The 22,483-nt window shown below is 39.2% G+C and overlaps 1 protein-coding gene across 1 annotated transcript in view; it reads right to left on the reverse strand.

Moving 5' to 3' along the window:
• Positions 1-21,980, reverse strand: part of Ssxbl1 (SSX family member B like 1) — a 40,627-nt gene extending 18,647 nt beyond the window's left edge. Inside the window, exons 1-5 of the mRNA XM_087586864.1 lie at positions 21,874-21,980; positions 19,844-19,974; positions 19,187-19,301; positions 18,490-18,567; positions 17,138-17,187 (exon numbers count right to left, since the gene is read on the reverse strand). Coding sequence (XP_087442990.1) covers positions 17,138-17,187; positions 18,490-18,567; positions 19,187-19,301; positions 19,844-19,909 — 309 coding nt within the window. The 5' untranslated portion in view covers positions 19,910-19,974; positions 21,874-21,980. The remainder of the gene's footprint in view (positions 1-17,137; positions 17,188-18,489; positions 18,568-19,186; positions 19,302-19,843; positions 19,975-21,873) is intronic.
• Positions 21,981-22,483: the final 503 nt, after the last annotated feature.

The raw sequence follows: 22,483 nt of genomic DNA on the forward strand, positions 1-22,483 counted from the left end.
CAAAAAGACTGGAAAAGAAGTAAAACTATGACTATTTGCAGATGATATGATAGTATGTTTAAGTGATCCCAAAAGTTCCACCAGAGAACTACTAAAGCTGATAAACAACTTCAGCACAGTGGCTGTGTATAAAATTAACTCAAATAAATCAGTAGTCTTCCTCTAGACAAAAGAGAAACAAGCCGTTAGGGAAACGACACCCTTCATAATAGACCCAAATAATATAAAGTACCTCAGTGTGACTTTAATCAAGCAAGATCTGTACAATAAGAACTTCAAGACTCTGAAGAAAGATATTTAAGAAGACCTCAGAAGATGGAAAGATCTCCCATTCTCATGGACTGGCAGGACTAATATAGTAAAAATTGCCATTTTACCAAAAGCGATCTACAGATTCAATGAAATCCCCATCAAAATACCAATCCAATCCTTCAAAGACTTAGAGAGAACAATTTGCAAATTCATCTGGAATAACAAAAAACCCAGGATAGCTAAAACTATCCTCAACAATAAAAGGATATCCGGGGGAATCACTATCCCTGAACTCAAGCAGTATTACAGAGCAATCGTGATAACAACTGCATGGTATTGGTACAGAGACAAACAGTAGACCAGTGGAGTAGAGTTGAAGACCCAGAAATGAACCCACACACTTATGGTCACTTGATTTTTGACAAAGGAGCCAAAACCATTCAATGGAAAAAAGATAGCATTTTCAGCAAATGGTGCTGGTTCAACTGGAGGTCAACATGTAAAAGAATGCAGATCGAACCATGCTTATCATCCTGTACAAAGCTAAAGTCCAAGTGGATCAAGGACATCCACATCACACCAGATACACTCAAACGAATAGAAGAAAAACTAGGGCAGTATCTTGAACACATGGGCACTGGAAAAAATTTCCTGAACAAAACACCAATGGCTTATGCTCTAAGATCAAGAATCGACAAATGGGATCTCATAAAACTGCAAAGTTTCTGTAAGGCAAAGGACACTGTGGTTAGGACAAAACAGCAACCAGCAGATTGGAAAAAGATCTTTACCACTTCTACAACAGATAGAGGGCTTATATCCAAAATATACAAAGAACTGAAGAAGTTAGACCGCAGGGAGACAAATACGCCTATTAAAAAATTGTGTTCTGAGCTAAACAAAGAATTCACAGCTGAGGAATGCCGAATGGCTGAGAAACACCTAAAGAAATGTTCAACCTTTTTAGTCATAAGGGAAATGCCAATCAAAACAACCCTGAGATTTCACCTGAGCCATTTCAGTGAGAATGGCTAAGATAAAAAACTCAGGTGACAGCAAATGCTGGCAAGGATGTGGAGAAAGAGGAACACTCCTCCATTGTTGGTGGGATTGCAGAATGGTACAACCATTCTGGAAATCAGTCTGGAGGTTCCTCAGAAAATTGGACATTGAACTACCTGAGGACCCAGGTATATCTCTCTTGGTCACATACCCAAAAGATGCCCCAACATATAAAAAAGACACGTGCTCCACTATGTTCATAGCAGCCTTATTTATAATAGCCAGAAGCTGAAAAGAACCCAGAAGCCCTTCAACAGAGGAATGGATATAGAAAATGTGGTACATCTACACAATGGAATATTACTCAGCTATCAAAAACAATGACATTATGAAATTCATAGGCAAATGGATGGAAATGGAAAATATCATCCTGAGTTAGGTAACACATTCACAGAAAAACACACATGGTATGCATTCATTGATAAGTGGCTATTAGCCCAAATGCTTGAATTGCCCTAGATGTACAGAACACATGAAACTCAAGACAGATGATCAAAATGTGAATGGTTCACTCCTTCTTTAAAAGGGGAACAAGAATACCTTTGGCAGGGAACAAGGAGGCAAAGATTAAAACAGAGGCAGAAGGAACACCTATTCAGGGCCTACCCCACATGTGGCCCATACATATACAGCCACTAGACAAGATGGATGAAGCAAAGAAGTGCAGGCCGACAGGAGCATGGATGTAGAGACACAGTCAGAATACAGCATATACATAGGCGAATGCCAGCAGCAATCCACTGAACATAGATCGGGACGCCCATTGAAGGAATCAGAGAAAGGACTGGAAGAGCTTGAAGGGGCTTGAGACCCCATGTGAACAACAGTGCCAAATAACCAGAGCTTACAGGGACTAAGCCACTAACCAAAGTCTATGCAAGGACTGACCCTGGACTCTGACCTCATAGGTAGCAATGAATAGCCTAGTAAGAGCACCAGTGGAAGGGGAAGCCCTTGTTCCTACTAAGACTGAACCCCCAGTGAATGTGACGGTTGGGGGGAGGGCGGTAATGGGGGAAGAATGGGAATGGGAACACCCATAAAGAAGGGAAGGGGGAGGGGTTAGGGGGATGTTGACCCGGAAACCAGGAAAGGGAATAACATTCGATATGTAAATAAGAAATACTCAAGTTAATAAAAAAATATATATTGTAAAAAGTTATAAACAAACATAAATAAGAAAAAATGGGGTTCAGAGCTATACAAAAAGTTCACAGCTGAGGAATGCCGAATGGCTGAGAAACACCTAAAGAATTGTTCAACATCTTTAGTCACAAGGGAAATGCAAATCAAAACAACCCTGCGATTTCACCTTACACCAGTGAGAATGGCTAAGATCAAAAACTCAGGTGACAGCAGATACTGGCAAGGATGTGGAGAAAGAGGAACACTCTTCCATTGTTGGTTGGATTGCAGACTGTTACAACCATTCTGGGAATCAGTCTGGATGTTCCTCAGAAAATTGGAAATTGAACTACCTGAGGCCCCAGCTATACATCTCTTGGGCATATACCCAAAAGATGCCCCAACATATAACAAAGACACATGCTCCACTATGTTCATAACAGCTTTATTTATAAAAACCAGAAGCTGGAAAGAACCCAGATGCCCTTCAACAGAGGAATGAATATAGAAAATGTGGTACATCTACACAATGGAATATTACTCAGCTATCAAAAATAATGACCTTATGAAATTCATAGGTAAATGGGTGGAATTGGAAAATATCATCTTGAGTGAGCTAACCCAATCACAGTAAAAACACACATGGTATGCACTCATTGATACATGGATATTAGCCCAAATGCTTGAATTGCCCTCGATGCACAGAACACATGAAACTTGTGAAGGATGACCAAAATGCGAATGCTTCACTCCTTCTTTAAAAGGGGAACAAGAATACCCTTGGGAGGGTATAGGGAGGCAAAGTTTAGAACAGAGACAGAAGAAACACTCATTCAGAGCCTGCCCCACATGTGGCAGATATATATACAGCCACCAAACAGATAAGATGGATGTAGCAAAGAAGTACAGGCCGACTGGAACCGCATGTAGATATCTCCTGAGAGACACAGCCAGAATATGGCAAATACAGAGGCGAGTGCCAGCAGCAAACCACTGAACTGAGAACGGGACCCCCATTGAAGGAATCAGAGAAAGAACTGGAAGAGCTGAAGGGGCTTGAGACCCCATATGAACAACAATGCCAAACAACCAGAGCCTCCAGGGACTTAGCCACTACCCAAAGACTATACATGGACTGACCCTGGGCTCCAACCTCATAGGTAGCAATGAATAGCCTAGTAAGAGCACCAGTAGGAGGAAAAGCCCTTGGTCCTGCCAAGACTGAACCCCCAGTGAATGTGATTGTTGCGGAGAGGGCGGTAAAGTGGGGAGGATGGGGAGGAGAACACCCTTATAGAAGGGGAGTGGGAAGGGTTGGGGGATGTTGGCCTGGAAACCGTAAAAGTGAATAACAATCAAAGTGTAAATAAGAAATACTCAAGATAATAAAGATGGAAAAAATAAAAATGGAAATAGAAACAATAAAGAAAGCAAAAAGGGAGAAAACCCTGGAGACAGAAAACCTAAGGAAGAGATCAGATGTCATAGATACAAGCATCACAATCTGAATGCAAGAGAATGAAGAGAGAGTCTCTGGGGCAAAGATACGTAGAATACATTGACACAACTGTCAAAGATAATGTAAAATGCCAAAAGCTGTAGCCCCAAACATCCAGGAAATCCAGGACACGAGGAGAAGATCAAACCTAAAGATAATAGGTATAGAAGAGAGTGAAGATTTCCAACTTAAAGGGCCAATAAATATACATTCAGGAAAATTTAGAAAACTTTCCTGACCTAAGGAAAGAGATACCCTTAAACATAAAGGAACCTACAGTACTCCAAATAGATTGGCCTAGAAGAGAAATACCTACCGTCACATAATAGTTAAAATACCAAATGCACAAAACAAATAAAGAATATTAAAAGCAGTAAGGGAAAAAGGTTAAGCGACATAAAAAGGCAGATCTATAAGAAGTACACCAGACATCTCACTAAGGCTGTGAAAGCCAGAACATCCAAAACAGATGTCATATAGACCCTAAGATAATACATATGCCAGCCGAAGTTACTGTATCCAGCAAAAGTCTCTAATAACATAGATGGAGGAACCAAGATATTTCATGAAAAAAAAACAAATTTACATAATATATTTCTACAAATCCAGCCCTACAAAGGATAATAGATTGAAAACTACAACACAAGGAGAGAAACTACACTGTGCAAAAGAAATAATGTAATTTCCTTGCAATGAAACAAAAAGAGAGACACACAAACATAATTATACCTCAAACAATGAAAATAGGAAGTGACAATCACTATTCCTTAATATCTCTCAACATCAATGAACTCAAGTCCCCAATGAAAAGGCATAGACTAATAGACTGGATATGTAAAGAGGACCCAGCATTTTGCTGCATACAGAAAATACACCTCAGAGACAAAGACAGTCACTACCTCAGAGTTAACAGCTGGAAAAAACTTTCCAAGCAAATGGTCCAAAGATAAAAGGTGAAGTTGCCTTTCTAATATCGAATAAACTTGACTTTCAGCAAAAAGTCATCAAAAAAGATAAGAAAGGACACTTCATATTCATCAACAGAAAAATCCACCAAGATGAAATCTCAATCTGAAATATCCATGCTCCAAATGCAAGGGCACCTACATTCATAAAAGAAACCTTACTAAAGCTCAAATCAAACATTGCACATCACACTATAATAGTAAGAGATTTCAGCAGTCCAATCACATCAATGGACAGATCGTGGAAACAGAAATTAAACAGAGACATAGAGAAACTAACAGAAGTTATGAACCAAATGGATTTAGCAAATCTTTATAGAACATTCAATCCTAAAACTAAAGGATATACCTTCTTCTCAGCACCTCATGGTACCTTCTCCAAAACTGACCATACAATCAGTCAACAACAGGCCTCAACAGATATAGGAAGATAGAAATAATTGTATGCATCCTATCAGATCACCACAGACTAAGGCTGGTCTTCAATAATGAGAACAAGCCCACATATACGTGGAAGTTGAACAATGCTCTACGCAGTGACAACCTGATCACAGGAGAAATAATGAAAAAAATTAAGGACTTCTTCGAATTTAATTAAAAAGAAGAAACAATATACCCAAACTTATGGGACACAATGAAAGCAGTGCTAAGAGGAAAACTCATACCTCTGAGTGCCTACAAAAAGAAATAGGAGAGAGCATATGTCAGCAGCTTGACAGCACACCCAAAACTCTAGAATAAAAAGAAAGAAATACACCCAGGAGGAGTAGAAGGCAGGAAATAATCAAATTCAGGGATGAAATCAACAAAGAAGAAACAAAAGAATTATACAAAGAATCAACCAAACCAGGAACTGGTTCTTTGAGAAAATCAACAAGGTAGATAAATCATCAGCCAGTCTAACCAGAAGGCACAGAGTATATCCAAATTAAAAAAAATCAAAAATGAAAAGAGAGACATAACAACAGAATCAGGAAATTTAAAAAGTCATCAGTTCCTACTACCAAAGCCTATATTCAACAAAACTGGAAAATCTGGAGAAAATGGACAATTTTATAGACAGATACCAGGTATCAAAGGTAAATCAGGAGCAAATAAACCATGTCAACAGCACCACAACTCCTAAAGAAATAGAAGCAGCTATTAAAATTCTCCCAACCACTGGAAATAAGTCTGGAGGTTCCTCAGAAAATTGGAAATTGAACTACCTGAGGACCCAGGTATACCTGTCTTAGGCATATACCCAAAAGATGCCCCAACATATAACAAAGTCACATGCTCAACTATGTTCATAACAGCTTTATTTATAATAGGCAGAAGCTGGAAAGAACCCAGATGCCTTTCAACAGAGGAACGAATACAGAAAATGTGGTACATCTACACAATGGAATATTACTCAGCTATCAAAAACAATGACATTATGAAATTTATAGGCAAGTGGATGGAAATGGAAAATATCATCCTGAGTTAGGTAACACAATCACAGAAAAACACACATGGTATGCATTCATTGATAAGTGGCTATTAGCCCAAATGCTTGAATTGCCCTAGATGCACAGAACACATGAAACTCAAGAGGGATGACCAAAATGCGAATGCTTCATTCGTTCTTTAAAAGGGAAACATGAATACCCTTGGCAGGGAATAGGGAGGCAAAGTTTAAAACAGAGGCAGAAGGAACGCCCATTCAGAGCCTGCCCCACATGTGCCTCATACTTATACAGCCATCCAATTAGATAAGATGGATAAAGCAAAGAAGTGCAGGCCGACAGGAGCCGGATGTAGATCTCTCCTGAGAGACACAGCCAGAATACAGCAAATACATAGGCGAATGACAGCAGCAAACCACTGAACTGAGAACGGGATCCCCGTTGAAGGAATCAGAAAAAGGACTGGAAGAACTTGAAGGGGTTCGAGACCAAATATGAACAACAATATCAACCAACCAGAGCTTCCAGGGACTAAGTCACTACCCAACGACTATACATGGACTGACCCTGGGCTCCAACCTCATAGGTAGCAATGAATAGCCTAGTAAGCACACCAGTGGAAGGGGGAGTCCTTGGTCCTGCCAAGACTGAACCCCCAGTGAGCGTGATTGTTGGGGGGAGGGTAGTAATGGGGGGAGGATGGGGAGGGGAACACCAATAAGGGGAGGGGGAGGGGCTAGGGGAATGTTGGCCTGGAAACCGGGAATGGGAAAAACAATCGAAATGAAATAAGAAATACTCAAGTTAATAAAGATAAAAAAAAATTCTCCCAACCAAAAGGAGCCCAGGACTAGATGGGTTTAGTGCAGAATTCTGTCAGACCTTCATAGAAGACTTCATACCAATACTGTCAAAACTATTCCACAAAACAGAAACAGAGTGCTATCAAATTCCTTCTAAGAAGTCACAATTACTCTTATACCTAAACACCCAAAGACCCAACAAAGAAAGAGAACTTCATACCAATTTCCCTTATATACTCAATAAAATTCTTGCAAACTGAATCCAAAAATACATGAAAATGATCATCCATCATGGTCAAGTAGGCTTTATCCCAGGGATGCCAGGATTGTTTAATATATGGAAATCCATCAACATAATCCATCATACAAACAAACTCAAAGATAAAAAACACTTGATCCTTTCATTAGACTCTAAGAAAGCATTTAATAAAATTCAACACCCCTTCTTGCTAAAAGTTCTGGAAATATCAGGAACTCAAGTCCATACGTAAACATTGCAAAAACAATATCTGGCAACCCAGTAGCTAACATCAAACTAGATGGAAAGAAACTTGAAGCAATCCCACTAAAATCAGGGACTAGACAAGGTATTTTTTTTTTTTTACTTATTCAATATACTGCTCAATGTCCTAGCCAGTTCAATCAGACAATGAAAGGAGGTCAAACGGATACAAATTGGAAGGGAAGAAGTCAAAATATCACTATTTGTAGATGATATCATGGGATAATTAAGTGATCCCAAAAGTTACAACAGAGAACTATTAAACTTGATAAACAACTTCAGCAAAGTGGCTGGGTCTAAAGTTCACTCAAACAAATCAATAGCTTTCCTCTACTGAAAGAATAAACAGGGTAAGAATGAAATTAGGGAAAAGACACCCTTCACAATAGTCCCAAATAATGTAAAATATCTTGTTTTGACTTTAAGCAAGCAAGTGGAAGATCTATATGAAAAGAAATTTAAGTCTCTGAAGAAAGAAATCAAAGAAGATCTCAGAAGATAGAAAGATCACCAATAATCATGGATTGGCAGGATTAATATAGTAAAAATGGGTGTAGGGCCTATGAGACCCGGAAGATAGGGGCACTCAACTGGCAGGTCCTCTGCAGTCCAGACACTGCCTGGACCTGAAGGGAACCAATCAACAGCTCCCTGCACCCAAATCCAATGGAAGGGAGAGCTAAACGTTCAGAGGGGCAGACACGCCTGGGAAGCCAGAAGAGATTACACTTTGCCCACACTTCTGACTCCAGAGGAAAACACCTAACACCATCTGGGACCACAGTGCATGGGGAAACCAGGAAAAGGCAGCACAGGCCCCCTGGTTGCCACCTTCACAGAGAGCTCAAAAGCAGCCCATCAGGAGCAACTTCAGCAATGGGACCACAGGTAAGACCAACTTTTCTGCTCCAAGTGACCTGCCTGGTGGACTCAGAACACACGCCCACAGGAACAGCTAAAGACCAGTAGACAGGAAAGACTACATGCCTGAAAGCAGAAAACTCTCTTCCCATACTTGGCTGAAAGCAAACAGGAAAACAGGTCTACAGATTTCCTCACACACAGGCCTGTATAGCCACTGTCAGAAATAGCAGAACAAGGTAACACCAGAGAAAATCTGATGGCGAGAGGCAAGTGCAGGAACCCAAGCAACAGAAAGCAAGACTACAGGGCATCATTGGATCCCAATTCTCCCATCAAAGCAAACACTGAATATCCAAACACACCAGAAAAGCAAGATCTAGATTTAAAATCACATTTGATCATGATGATGGAGGACTTCAAGAAGACATAAAGAACTCCCTTAGAGAAATGGAGGAAAACATAAATAAACAAGTAGAAGTCTACAAAGAGGAATCACAAAAATCCCTGAAAGAATTCCAGGAAAACACAACCAAACAGGTGAAGGAATTGAAAATGGAAATAGAAGAAATAAAGAAAGCACAAAGGGAAACAACCATGGATATAGAAAACCAAAGGAAAAGACAAGGAAATGTATATACAAAAATCACCAACAAAATACTAGAGAGAGAAGAGAGACTCTCAGGAGCAGAAGATTCCATAGAAATCATCGACAAAACTGTCAAACATAATGTAAAACGCAAAAATGTACTGGTTCAAAACATACAGGATATCCAGGACTCAATGAGAAGATCAAACCAAAGGATAATAGACATAGAAGAGAGTGAAGACTCCCAGCCCAAAGGACCAATAAATATCTTCAACAAAATCATAGAAGAAAACCTCCCTAACCTAAAGAAAGAGATACCAATAAACATACAAGAAGCTTGCAGAACCCCAAATAGATTGGATCAACAAAAAAAGCTCACCAAGTCACATAATAGTCAAAACACCAAATGCACAAAACAAGGAATGAATATTAAAAGCAGTAAGGCAAAAAGGTCAAGTAACATATAAAGGCAGACTTATCAGATTCACACCAGACTTCTCACCAGAGATTATGAAAGCCAGAAGATGCTGGACAGAAGTCATACAGAGCCTAAGAGAACAGAAATGCCGGCCCAGGTTACTGTATCCAGCAAAACTCTCAATTAACATAGACGGAGATACCAAGATATTCCATGACACAACCAAATTTACACAATATCTTTTTACAAATCCAGCCCTACAAACGATAATAAATGATAAAGCTCAAAAGAAGGAGGCAAGCTACACCCTAGAAAAAGCAAGAAACTAATCGTTTTGGCAACAAAAGAAAGAGAAGAAAAGCACACAAACATAGTCTCACATCCAAATATGAATATAACAGAAAGCAACAATCACTATGCCTTAATATCTCTCGACATCAATGGACTCAGCTCCCCAACTGGATATGCAATGAGGACCATGCATTCTGCTGCCTACAGGAAACACACCTCAGAGACAAAGACAGACACTACCTCAGAGTGAAAGGTTGGAAAAAAACTTTCCAAACAAATAGTCTGAAGAAGCAAGCTGGAGTAGCCATTCTAGAATGGAATAAAATCAGTTTTCAACAAAAAGTCATCAGAAAAGATAAGGAAGGACACTTGATATTCATCAAAGGAAAAATTGACCAAGACGAACTCTCAATCCTAAATAAGTATGCTCCAAATACAAGGGCAACTACAAACATAAAAGAAAATGTACTAAAGCCTAAAGCACACATTTCGCCTCACACAATAATAGTTGGAGATTTCAACACCCCACTCTCATCAATGGACATGTCATGGAAACAGAAATTAAACAGAGACATAGACAGACTAAGAGAAGTCATGAACCAAATGGACTTAACACATATTTATAGAACATTCTATCCTAAAACAAAAGGATATACCTTCTTCTCACCACCTCATGGTGCTTTCTCCAAAATGGACCATATAATTGGTCAGAAAACAGGCCTCAATAGATACAGAAAGATAGAAATAATCCCACATGTCCTATCAGACCACCAAGGCCTGAAGCTGGTCTTCAGCAACAAAAAGGAAAGAATGCCAACATATATATCGAAATTGAACAATGCTTACTCAATGATAACCTGGTCAAGGAAGAAATAAAGAAAGGAATTAAAGACTTCTTAGAATTTAATGGAAATGAAGGTACAACATACCCAAACTTATAGGATACAATAAAAGCTGTGCTAAGAGGAAAACTCATATCTCTGAGTGCCTTCAGAAAAAAACATGAGAGAGCATATATCAGCAGCTTGACAGCACACATAAAAGCTCTAGAACAAAAAGAAGAGTACACCCAGAAGGAGTAGAAGGCAGGAAATAATCAAACTCAGAGCTGAAACCAACCAAGTAGAAACAAAAAGGACTACATAAAGAAGCAACAGAACCAAAAGTTGGTTCTTTGAGAAAAACAAAAAGATAGATTAAACCCTTAGTCACACTAATGAGAGAACACAGAGAGTGTGTCCAAATTAACAAAATCAGAAATGAAAAGGGAGACATAACTACAGCTCGAGTGGAAATTCAAAAAATCATCAGATCCTAGTACAAAACTCTATATTCAACAAAACATAAAAATCTGCAGGAAATGAACAATTTCCTAGACAGATACTAGGTACCGAAGTTAAATCAGGGAAAGATAAACCATTTAAACAACCCCAAACTCCTAAAGAAATAGAATCAGTCATTAAAGGTCTCCCAACCAAAAACAGCCCAGATCCAGGTGGGTTCAGTGTAGAATTCTATCTGATCTTCATAGAAGACCTCATACCAATACTATCTAAACTATTCCACAAAATTGAAACAGATGGAGCGCTACTGAATTCCTTCTATGAAGAAACAATTACTCTTATACCTAAACCACACAAAGACCCAACAAAGAAAGAAAACTTCAGACCAATTTCCCTTATGAATATCGATTCAAAAATACTCAATATAAATCTCGCAACCAAATCCAAGAGCACATCAAAACAATCATCCATCATGATCAAGTAGGCTTCATCCCAGGCTTGCAGGGATGGTTTAATATACAGAAAGCCATCAACATAAATCACTATATAAACAAAATGAAAGAGAAAAACCACATGATCATTTCCCTGGATGCTGAGCAAACATTTGACAAAATTCAACACTCCTTCATGATAAAAGTCCTGGAAAGAATAGGAATTCAAGGCCCATACTTAAAGATAGTAAAAGCCATATACAGCAAACCAATAGCTAACATTAAACTAAATGGAGAGAAACTTGAAGCAATCCCACTAAAATCAGTGACTAAACAAGGCTGCCCCCTCTCTCCCTACTTACTGAATATAGTTCTTGAAGTTCTAGCCAGAGCAGTCAGACAACAAAAGGAGATCCAGGGGATACAGTTTGGAAAAGAAGAAGTCAAAATATCACTATTTGCAGATGATATGATAGTATATTTAAGTGATCCCAAAAGTTCCACCAGAGTACTACTAAACCTGATAAACACCTTCAGCAAAATGGCTGGGTATAAAATTAACTCAAATAAATCAGTAGCCTTCCTCTACACAAAAAGCAAGCCAAGAAAGAAATTAGGGAAACGACACCCTTCATAATAGTCCCAAATAATATAAAATACCTCGGTGTGACTTTAACCAAGCAAGTAAAAGATCTGTATGATAAGAACTACAAGCCTCTAAAGGAAGAAATTGAAGATCTCAGAAGATGGAAAGATCTCCCATCCTCATGAATTGGCAGGATTAATATAGTAAAAATGACCATATTACCAAAAGCGATCTACAGATTCAATGAAATCCCCATCAAAATACCAATCCAGTTCTTCAGAGAGCTAGGTAGAACAATTTGCAAATTCATCTGGAATAAGAAAAAAACCAGGATAGCTAAAACTATCCTCAACAATAAAAGGATTTCCTGGGGAATCACTATCCCTGAACTCAAGCAGTATTACAGAGCAATAGTGATAAAATCTGTATGGTATTGGTACAGAGACAGACAGATAGTCCAGTGGAATAGAATTGAAGACCCAGAAATGAACCTATGGTCACTCAAAACCATCCAATGGAAAAACTATAGCATTTTCAGCAAATGGTGCTGGTTCAACTGGAGGTCAACATGTAAAAGAATGCAGATTGATGCATGCTTATCACCCTGTACAAAACTTAAGTCCAAGTGGATCAAGGACCTCCACATCACACCAGATACTGAAACTAATAGAAGAAAAAGTGGGGAAGCATCTGGAACACATGGGCACTGGAGAAAATTTCCTGAACAAAACTCCATTGGCCTATGCTCTAAGATCAAGAATCTACAATTGGGATCTCATAAAACTGCAAAGCTTCTGTAAGGTAAAGGACACTGTTGTTAGGAGAAAAGGGCAACCAACAGATTGGGAAAAGATCTTTACCAATCCTACAGCTGATAGAGGGCTTGTATCCAAAATATACAAAGAACTCAAGAAGTATACCGCAGGGAGACAAATAACCTTATTAAAAAATTGTGTTCCGAGCTAAACAAAGAATTCACAGCTGAGGAATGCCGAATGGCGGAGAAACACCTAAAGAAATGTTCAACATTTTTAGTCATAAGGAAATGCTAATCAAAACAACCCTGAGATTTCACCTCACACCAGTGAGGATGGCTAAGATCAAAAACTCAGGTGACAGCAAATGCTGGCGAGGATGTGTAGAAAGATGAACACTCCTCCATTGTTGGTGGGATTGCAGACTGGTACAACCATTCTGGTAATCAATCTGGAGGTTCCTCATAAAATTGGACATTGAACTACCTGAAGACCCAGGTATTCCTCTCTTGGTCACATACCCAAAAGATGCCCCAACATATTACAAAGACAGATGCTCCACTATGTTCATAGCAGCCTCATTTATAATAGCCAGAAGCTGAAAAGAACCCAGATGCCCTTCAACAGAGGAATGGATACAGAAAATATGGTACATCTACACAATGGAATATTACTCAGCTATCAAAAACAATGACATTATGAAATTCATAGGCAAATGGATGGAAATGGAAAATATCATCCTGAGTGAGGTAATCCAATCACAGAAAAACACACATGGTATGCAATCATTGATAAGTGGCTATTAGCCCAAATGCTTGAACTACCCTAGATGCACAGAACACATGAAACTCAAGAAGGATGACCAAAATGCGAATGCTTCACTCCTTATCATTCTGAGTGAGGTAACCCAATCACAGAAAAACGCACATGGTATGCACTCATTGATAAGTGGCTATTAGCCCAAATGCTTGAATTACCCTAGATGCCTAGAACAAATGAAACTCAAGATGGATGATCAAAATGTGAATGCTTCACTCCTTCTTTAAAAGGGGAACAAGATTACCCTTGGCAGGGAAGAGAGAGGCAAAGATTAAAACAGACACAGAAGGAACATCCATTCAGAGCCTGCCCCACATGTTGCCCATACATATACAGCCATCCAATTAGACAAGATGGATGAAGCAAAGAAGTGCAGGCCCATAGGAGCCGGATGTAGATCGCTCCTGAGAGACACAGCCAGAATACAGCAAATACGGAGGCGAATGCCAGCAGCAAGCCACTGAACTGAGAATAGGACCCCCGTTGAAGGAATCAGAGAAAGAACTGGAAGAGCTTGAAGGGGCTCGAGACCCCATATGTACAACAATGCCAAGCAACCAGAGCTTCCAGGGACTAACCCTCTACCTAAAGACTATACATGGACTGACCCTGGACTCTGACCTCATAGGTAGCAGTGAATATCCTAGGAAGAGCACCAGTGGAAGGGGAAGCCCTGGGTCCTGCTAAGACTGAACCCCCAGTGATCTAGATTGTTGGGGGGAGGGCGGCAATGGAGGGAGGATGGGGAAGGGAATCCATAAAGAAGGGCAGGGGTAGGGATTAGGGGGATGTTTGCCCGGAAACCGGGAAAGGGAATAACACTCGAAATGTAAATAAGAAATATTCAAGTTAATAAAAAAAAAGAAAGAAAATGGGAAAACAAACAAACAAACAAGCAAACAAACATAAGGGTAACAAGAAAACCCTTGGCAGTGAATTTGGAGGCAAAGTTTAGAACAGAGGCAGAAGGAACACCCATTCAGAGCCTGCCCCACTTGTTGCCCCTACATATACAGCGACCCAATTAGATAAGATGGATGAAGCAAAGAAGTGCAGGCTGACAGAAACTGGATGTAGATCTCTCCTGAGAAGCGGGCCAGAATACAGCAAATACATAGGCGAATGCCAGCAGCAATCCAGTGAACATAGATCAGGACCCCCATTGAAGGAATCAGAGAAAGGTCTGAAAGAGCTTCAAGGGATTGAGTCCCCATATGAAAAACAATGCCAACCAACCAGGGACTAAGCTACTACCCAAAGACTATACATGGACTGTCCCTGGACTCCAACCTCATAGGTAGCAATGAATAGCCTAGTAAGAGCACCAGTGGAAGGGGAAGCCCTTGGTCCTGCTAAGACTGAATCCCCAGTGAACGTGATTTTTGGGGGAAGGTGGTAATGGGGGGGAAGCGGAGGGGAAGCCCATGTAGAAGGGGATGGAGAGGGGTTATGGGGATGTTGGCCCAGAAACTGGGAAGGGGAATAATAATCGAAATGTAAATAATACATTCTCAAGTTAATAAAGATTAAAGAAAAAGAAACTTTTAAACTATCTGTAATCTGTTTCGATCTATGGAGCCTGGCCTGTGCCTCTTTCCATATCAGAGTGTTGATGTTCAGGTCCCCTTCCTATATTTTATTAATGTGCTTTCTTATATCTGGGAGGTTATTTCATCATTGTGCCTAAATACAGAGTAAAACAGAAGCTTACATGTGTAAAGAATGGACTAAATCACATTTCCCAGAACTAAAATGTTCTTTATCTTTTTTTCTAGACAAATTTTAAGGAAAACTTTAGTGATGTTCATATAACTGGGAGTGTGATCTACATAAAATTTGGTAAAGAGAGAAAATGGAAAAACACAGAGTATCAAAAGGACAGGTCTTCTACACAGAAGCTTGTGGAACACTGCATAGACAATAAAGTAAATGCAAGAAAGGAGAAAGCATTGTATACCAGGATTGTGTGTGGAGATGATGTAGGGAAAGGAGGAAAAAAATGAGCCACAATAATCTAGGCATCAAAGAGTGAGGTAATGGGTGTGTCAACAATCCTAATCCTGATGAGAACACTGTATATGGAATTAGACAAACGGGTACCTGTTCCAACTCTTCTTCGGTCAAGGGGAGTCATAAGCCATTAATCATGAGCTGTATTTCTTTCATCTTGTTCATTCATGGTGTAGAGAATCCATGCACAACTTGATGGAACAGACCAGATTCTAGTTTATAAATACTTTACTCTTTTTTCCTGTATGTTTTTGGTTTGATTTGATAAGTCTCCCTATATTCCCTTCAAAGGTCTCAGTGTCATCAACTCACACAATTCTGATATATGCATGCCACCACAGAAGAGGAAAGCATAGTCAAATGGAGTAATGATAAAGCTGAATCCTTTTTTATGATACTTTTTAAATTTAATTCTTAATAGCTTCCTTGCTGGCCACCAACTCACAGATCCATTAAAACCCTCCATAAAAGATTAATTTTTGCAACAATGGAAGCTTTCACATCAAAAACATGTGAAGGGTTTGACTTGGCTGAGACTGTGAATCAGAGAGTTCAAATGTGTAGAGAATGTCTTGAAGGAGATAACAGTGGCTGGTGTTTAAAATGAAATCTCTATTATCTCCAGTCATTTGAGAAACCCATTCATAGAGACTGTCTCTTGCTTCCTTCTTGGAAAAGTAAGTGTTAGAAGGGAAGTATGAGTTTCATTTGTGGGAGAATACCCAAAGGAAGTCTCCCATGAACCTTAGACACCAATAAAGACCTGAATTCATTTCAATAGTCTGGGCTAGGCTATGGGTTATAAACTCAGTGGAACTGCTGCTCAGGCCAATACTTTAGCATGTTTAGGCACAAGAGCCTCATCATTGGTATTAGTAATAAATCATATGTACATACTCATTATTATTTGAAGAAATCAATTGTGATTCCTTTTTTGGCTCCAAAAGCCAAATTGTATTAGTTCATTAAAATAATATTAGAAAAGAGAGTGATTTAGATCACTGTCCATGGTACTGGATACTGAAGCCAGAACTTTGGTTACAACTAGGCAAGTATTCTACAACCAGGGAATGCCTGCAAGTAATGTGAAAACTGAAGATGTTTCCTTATCAGAATCATTATCATACTATAGATGCTACATCAAGTATTGTGAAGAAGAGAGAAGCATGTCTGTTGAAGTTTTCCTAATGGTAGAATGCTTGCCTGTCAGGTGTCAAGCTCTCTGATTCATTCTGTGTGCCACAAAGTAGAAATGAAGAAAGAAAGACATAGCAAAAGAAGAAAATAATAAGGAGAAAGAATAGAAATTAAAACAGCTACAGAGAAAAGAGAAGAAAACAAAGATCTGAACAGAGGAAAGGTGTGGGAGTTGGGCATCTCACATCTTCCATCGTCCACCATGTGAATATACTGAGGGACCAATGTGATCAAGTCCTAGAGAAACAGGAGATACTTACCTTCAGGCCCTTAGTATGCTCCATGCCAAATATCTGTTTATAGTGTTCACCTATAGGAGGATGACAAGTTAGAAGGTGTTGCTTGTTATCCAATATCTCTAACAATCAGGCCCCTGAAACTTCTGTGAATGCTGGAATTGATCATTACAGCCATCTCATGGAGGAGAAGTGAATAATAGCTTTTCCTTCTCTTTATTCATGCCTTGTCAATTGAAATTTCAGCTTAGAAAGCTCCTACTATTGTTACTTTATAAAATGTAGGCTATGCCTCATCACAGCTTTATCCTATTCTAGCACATTGTTTTCATTTTACCTACAGCATTAAGCTGGTTACATAAACATTTGTGTCATTTGCAATTTTCAATATAGAATAATGAAGATCATTTCACTTGAAATGAGTGAATCTTCAGGTGTTAAGTGTATGAGAAAGGCACTGAGCAAAACCAGGTGGCTTAAATTAATGACCATGCTGTTTTAAAACATGAGTGGTGGACAAGCTTGAAAGAGGTTTCCTACTTGAAGTTGAAAAGGACAGTGAACAATAAAAGTAAAAAGTATTAGTGATCAGATTTTGTAAACACTGCATGTATGAAATTCAAAATAAAATGTCTCTGACTCTTTAAAATGTGTGAGAAAGGGTGGGTGTTTTAGCCCAGTGCTACTGGTTTCTACACAGTGGAATAATTCTCCATTAGTATCAGAAGCTGTGTATATATACCAGACCTGGACCTTGAAGTAACTTAGAGTGTTATACAAAATTGTACATCTGGTCTCCTTTCTGAGGAGTATAGTTCTCTGTGACATATCATCCTGACTCTCTTTGGAAGTTTTATGTCAGAGCATAAGAGCAAATGAATACTCTTGTCTTCTGTCTCGTTATAATACATATTTTTCATATGTTCAAGAATATGGACTCTTGAACCATTCAAATTTTTTTCTGTGCAGTGACTATTCCATGACATACAGATGAACTATATCTCTCCCCTCCTCTCCTCTCTTCCCCTCTTCTCACCTTTCCCACTCCTTTCCCCATTATTTGCCCTTCATCTTTTTCTTTGTGCATAGTGTTTCTGTCCTTGTGTAGGATAGGATATAAGACAATGTTATTCCAACTGAATATGTCACATATTTGCTGTCCATATGTAACTATCCATAATAATACAAATTCTTTTTAACTATCTTAGAATTTGAAACATCAATATCATCTATGTGACTTTCTGAACAAACTTTTTCCAATCAGCCCTGACCTGGGGAAGGGAAGCAGTGTCTGTGACCTTTCCGAACATCAAAATGAAAAGACAATTCTCCACAGCCTCTTCCTGCCCACTTGCCTTCATTTTCATGGCCATTACCTTCATCAGATTCCTTCATTAAGGATTCTGTGATCTGATCCTTTCTACGCATGAAAACTGGTTGGTTGACCATGACACCTAGAAGAAATGAAAATGCTTTTTAAATTTAACAGAGCAAAGAAGGGAGAAATGCAGGGAATTCAGCACAGACAGTAAGGCCCAGCAAGCCAAAGGCCTGAAGAGCAGGAAAATGTAGGTTGCAGTCCTGAGTCCTATGGTAGCTGGTCTCTGTTTTCACCTCTGAACATATTGGAAAAGAGCAGGACACTCAGTGAGTGCCTTTACCTTTCTTCCATAGAGCTCCCAGAGACTAAACCACCAACCAGAGTACACATGGAGGGACCCATGGCTCCAGCCTCATATGTAGCAGAGGATAGTCTTGTTGGACATCATTAGGAGGAGAAGCCCTTGGTCCTGTGAAGAATTGATATCCCAGTGTAGGGAAATGCCAAGGTGCAGGGCCAAGAGTGGGTGAGTGGGTGGTGGAGGACCCTCATAGAAGCAGGGTGATGGGTATTGTGAAAGGGAGTTTCTGGCGGGAAACCTGGAAAGGGGATAACATTTAAAATATAATAAATTAAAATGTCCAATTACAAAAATGAAAATGAACATTTGGAGAGGAACATGAGGGATGGGGGACACCCAGGCTTGTACAAACAGACAAACATCAAACAAGCAAACAAATACTTCCTTTTACCTAGGTCTGTCATTCTGATGTAGTTTCTTTTCATAAACATGTAGGCACTTTTCTGCCATTTGGTCAGCTTTGCCCATTCTTCCTCAGAGAAGTATTTGGAAATATCCTTGAAGGACTAGAAAAGAAAATAAATAGAAGCTTTGATGGCTACTTTGCTGGACATGTGTACTATTTAGCTCAGACTTCCTTCTTTGTAATAGAAACTTTGTCACCTACAATGTCAATATAGGTTTTTCTGGAAAAAAAGGGGGGGAATGCCCCATGAGAAACATCTCTTACCAATGGCTTTTTCCCAAGAATACCAGAGGTGATCAAAATCGACTACTTGTTCTCCTGCACTTCTAAATGTCTGAGAGTCACCAAAGTCACCAAATGAGCAAGGTTACAGATCACAATATTCATAGACTTTGAATTCGTAGGACTTCCTGAAAATGTGTGTGTGTGTGTGTGTGTGTGTGTGTGTGTGTGTGTGTGTCAGAGAGAGAGAGAGAGAGAGAGAGAGAGAGAGAGAGAGAGAGAGAGAGAGAGAGAGAGATCTTGAATTTTTTGCTTGTCCTATGGAGATAGTTTCTTGTACCTTGTGACTCTGTTCCCATTTCACATATTGGCCCATGGTTGTTAAGGTGCCCCTACCCATTCCCCACCATGACACCTTACCTTGGACATCATCTCTTGTTTAAAAACATCACCAGGGCTCTTTGTACAGGAACTGTCTGTGTTCATGACTTTGGGGAAAGTGTCATGTTGAAGACCATGAACTGACTGTCTCCAAGCACAAACCAAATGTCCTGTAGAAGAGGATAGTGTGGAGGGATAGTTATACTCACAACTTGGAAGGATTGTGTTCCTCATATCTCTTGGATAATTTATACCAGATAGCTCTTGGAGAAGTTGTTAGGAATAAGAAGGATTGTACCAGCATGTACAATGTGATCCTTAGTATCTGAGAATGGGTGAGCTACTGTTCTGACTAGTTACCCTGAAGTATATCTTAAACAAATAGAAAAAAGAAAACTATTGGATTTGGCATGTACAGACACAATATATTCTCATCCATTTTTGGAATGTGAAAAGTGATTTCATAGAAGAAAAAGAGAAAGAGTTGTCACTGGATGTGGGTGATAGGAAGTTCAGTAGAGGAAGGTAGAATAAGAAATACCAATACAATTACAATGATCTGCTGTTTACTATTAATCAATGTGCATAGTAGATATGTATGTTTTGGGGGTTGGGGGTTGTGTGCTATAGTGTATGTGTATTTGAGAGGACAACTTTGAGGAGCCCATTTTTCATTCCACTTACAAAAAATGATATTTTCATTTCCCAGGATATTTTGAGATATTTTAGGCTTTAACTAAACAGAATAAACAGAAAATAGTAAATCCTTTAAATGTCTTTCTATGTAGACTTTCTCCTTTGTCCAACTATGCTAAGTTTTGACACATCCAAACTGCAAGGTTAACATGAAAGATTGGTAACTACCAAGTTTGGCTTGAAGGCCATGTGTCTGATAAGCTTTAAAAGAACAAGGTACATAGAGATAAAACCACAGAGAATAGTTTGTTTCTTTCTTTGGTTGGTTTAGTTTTGTTTCATTTTGAGAAAAAATGTAAGTGAAAGAGAGAAAGATAAGACATAGATTGTATTTAAGACTTTTGGACATATTCTCTGGTTTAAAAATATGCCCAGGGATCTTTGTACAGGAACTGTTTGTGTTCATGACTTTGGGGAAAATGTCATGTTGAAGATCATGAACTGACTGTCTCCAAGCACAAGCCAAATGTCCTGTACAAGATAATGTGGAGGGATAATTGTACTCACATAAGATGAATGGGAGTAAACCTCATGCATAGGTTTTGTAACTCTTCTCTGTACTGAGTGGGCCTGCCTACCTTTCTAGTCTAATGTCCAACTTTTCAAAATAATGAAGTAAGGATTCTCCTTTTGAGGGAGGGAGGGAGAAAGAGAGAGAGAGAGATAGGAGAGAGAGAGAGAGAAAGAGAGAGAGAATTCATGTGTGTGTCTGCAGATATATTTTCAAGTAAAGTAGATCTACATGTTAAATGGGAGGATGGTGGCTATTAATTGACCAGGAAACAAATACATGGTTCTACTCTTCAGAGTAGAGGATGGTATGATAATTTGAGTGGTATAGTGGTGTCATTGCTGTGCTAATTTTGAAAGTACTGTGGTGAAGAGAGCTATGGTCTCTGATTCTACAGGACCAGGTATCATTCAAGTTAAAGGAATGTGGTGTTTTTCAAGATAGACCAATATGGTGGTCCTCCAAATTGAAGTCATTAGAAAAAATGGTACTACACATTGAGCAGTCTCTGAGAACATGAAAATTGCAGCTTTATCCCAGAGGAGGTGGTGAAATAGTCCCTCAGACAGGCTATTTGGCAGTACCTCTCTGATTGAGGGAGACTCCAGAAATTTGATTGATATTGAATTTGTGGAGCTAAGCATACTGTTTCCCTCAGAAATGGTGTTATAGGAGTCTGGTACGTAAGATGGCTGTTGTTTCTGTCATCCGTGGGGGAAACGCACAGTCAGAATTTACCTCAGAGCTCATTTGTAAGGATTTAGGATCGCTGAAGTAACAAAAGAGACCTAAGTCTTCTACATAGGATTATAGATGGTGTTCGCCTGTTCATTTCACAGGATGACTCTCAGAAAGAACCTACCTCACACACAAAGAAGAGGGGTTTCTTCAGAAAGAGATCAAGTTTCTTGATTCAGCTGCCACTCAAGAATCAGCAAACCAAAATAGTCAGTACCCTTGAATGTCTCAGAAAAATGGGTGGAGCAAATGAGGTAAGAATGGGGTGCATTAGCACAGACTTCACAGACAGAAAGTACTTCATAATGAGGGTGTGGTCCTTGGATGTTTCCACCTAAATTATCCTATTTCCTCCCTCTGGCACTGGCTCTACCATTGTCTGTCTACTAAGCTATTGAAATAGATGTAACTAAGCTTGCTCACATTTTCACCTTTGTCTACATGCCCATCATTCCTCCCTTTCATGTACAGTACTGAATCTAAAGATATGATCTACATGTTGAAGGTCCAAATCTCAAATCCTTCACTTTTCTTCCATAGGTGGTTTAGCTTGACATCTCTCTGTAATAATCTTACAAGGTTTCAATAATTTATAAAGGAAGTAGTAATCTCTTTACACACTCATGTATATATATTTTTCTAAGAACATGAATTATATGGCAATTTCCAATAATCTTCTGATAAATAGTAAAGAACATGCATGCGATTATGTGCTCCTTGGTTGGTTTCTAAGT

Source organism: Rattus norvegicus, chromosome 15 (assembly GCF_021556685.1).
Source record: "Rattus norvegicus strain SHRSP/BbbUtx chromosome 15, alternate assembly SHRSP_T2T, whole genome shotgun sequence".
NCBI classification, from domain to species: domain Eukaryota; kingdom Metazoa; phylum Chordata; class Mammalia; order Rodentia; family Muridae; genus Rattus; species Rattus norvegicus.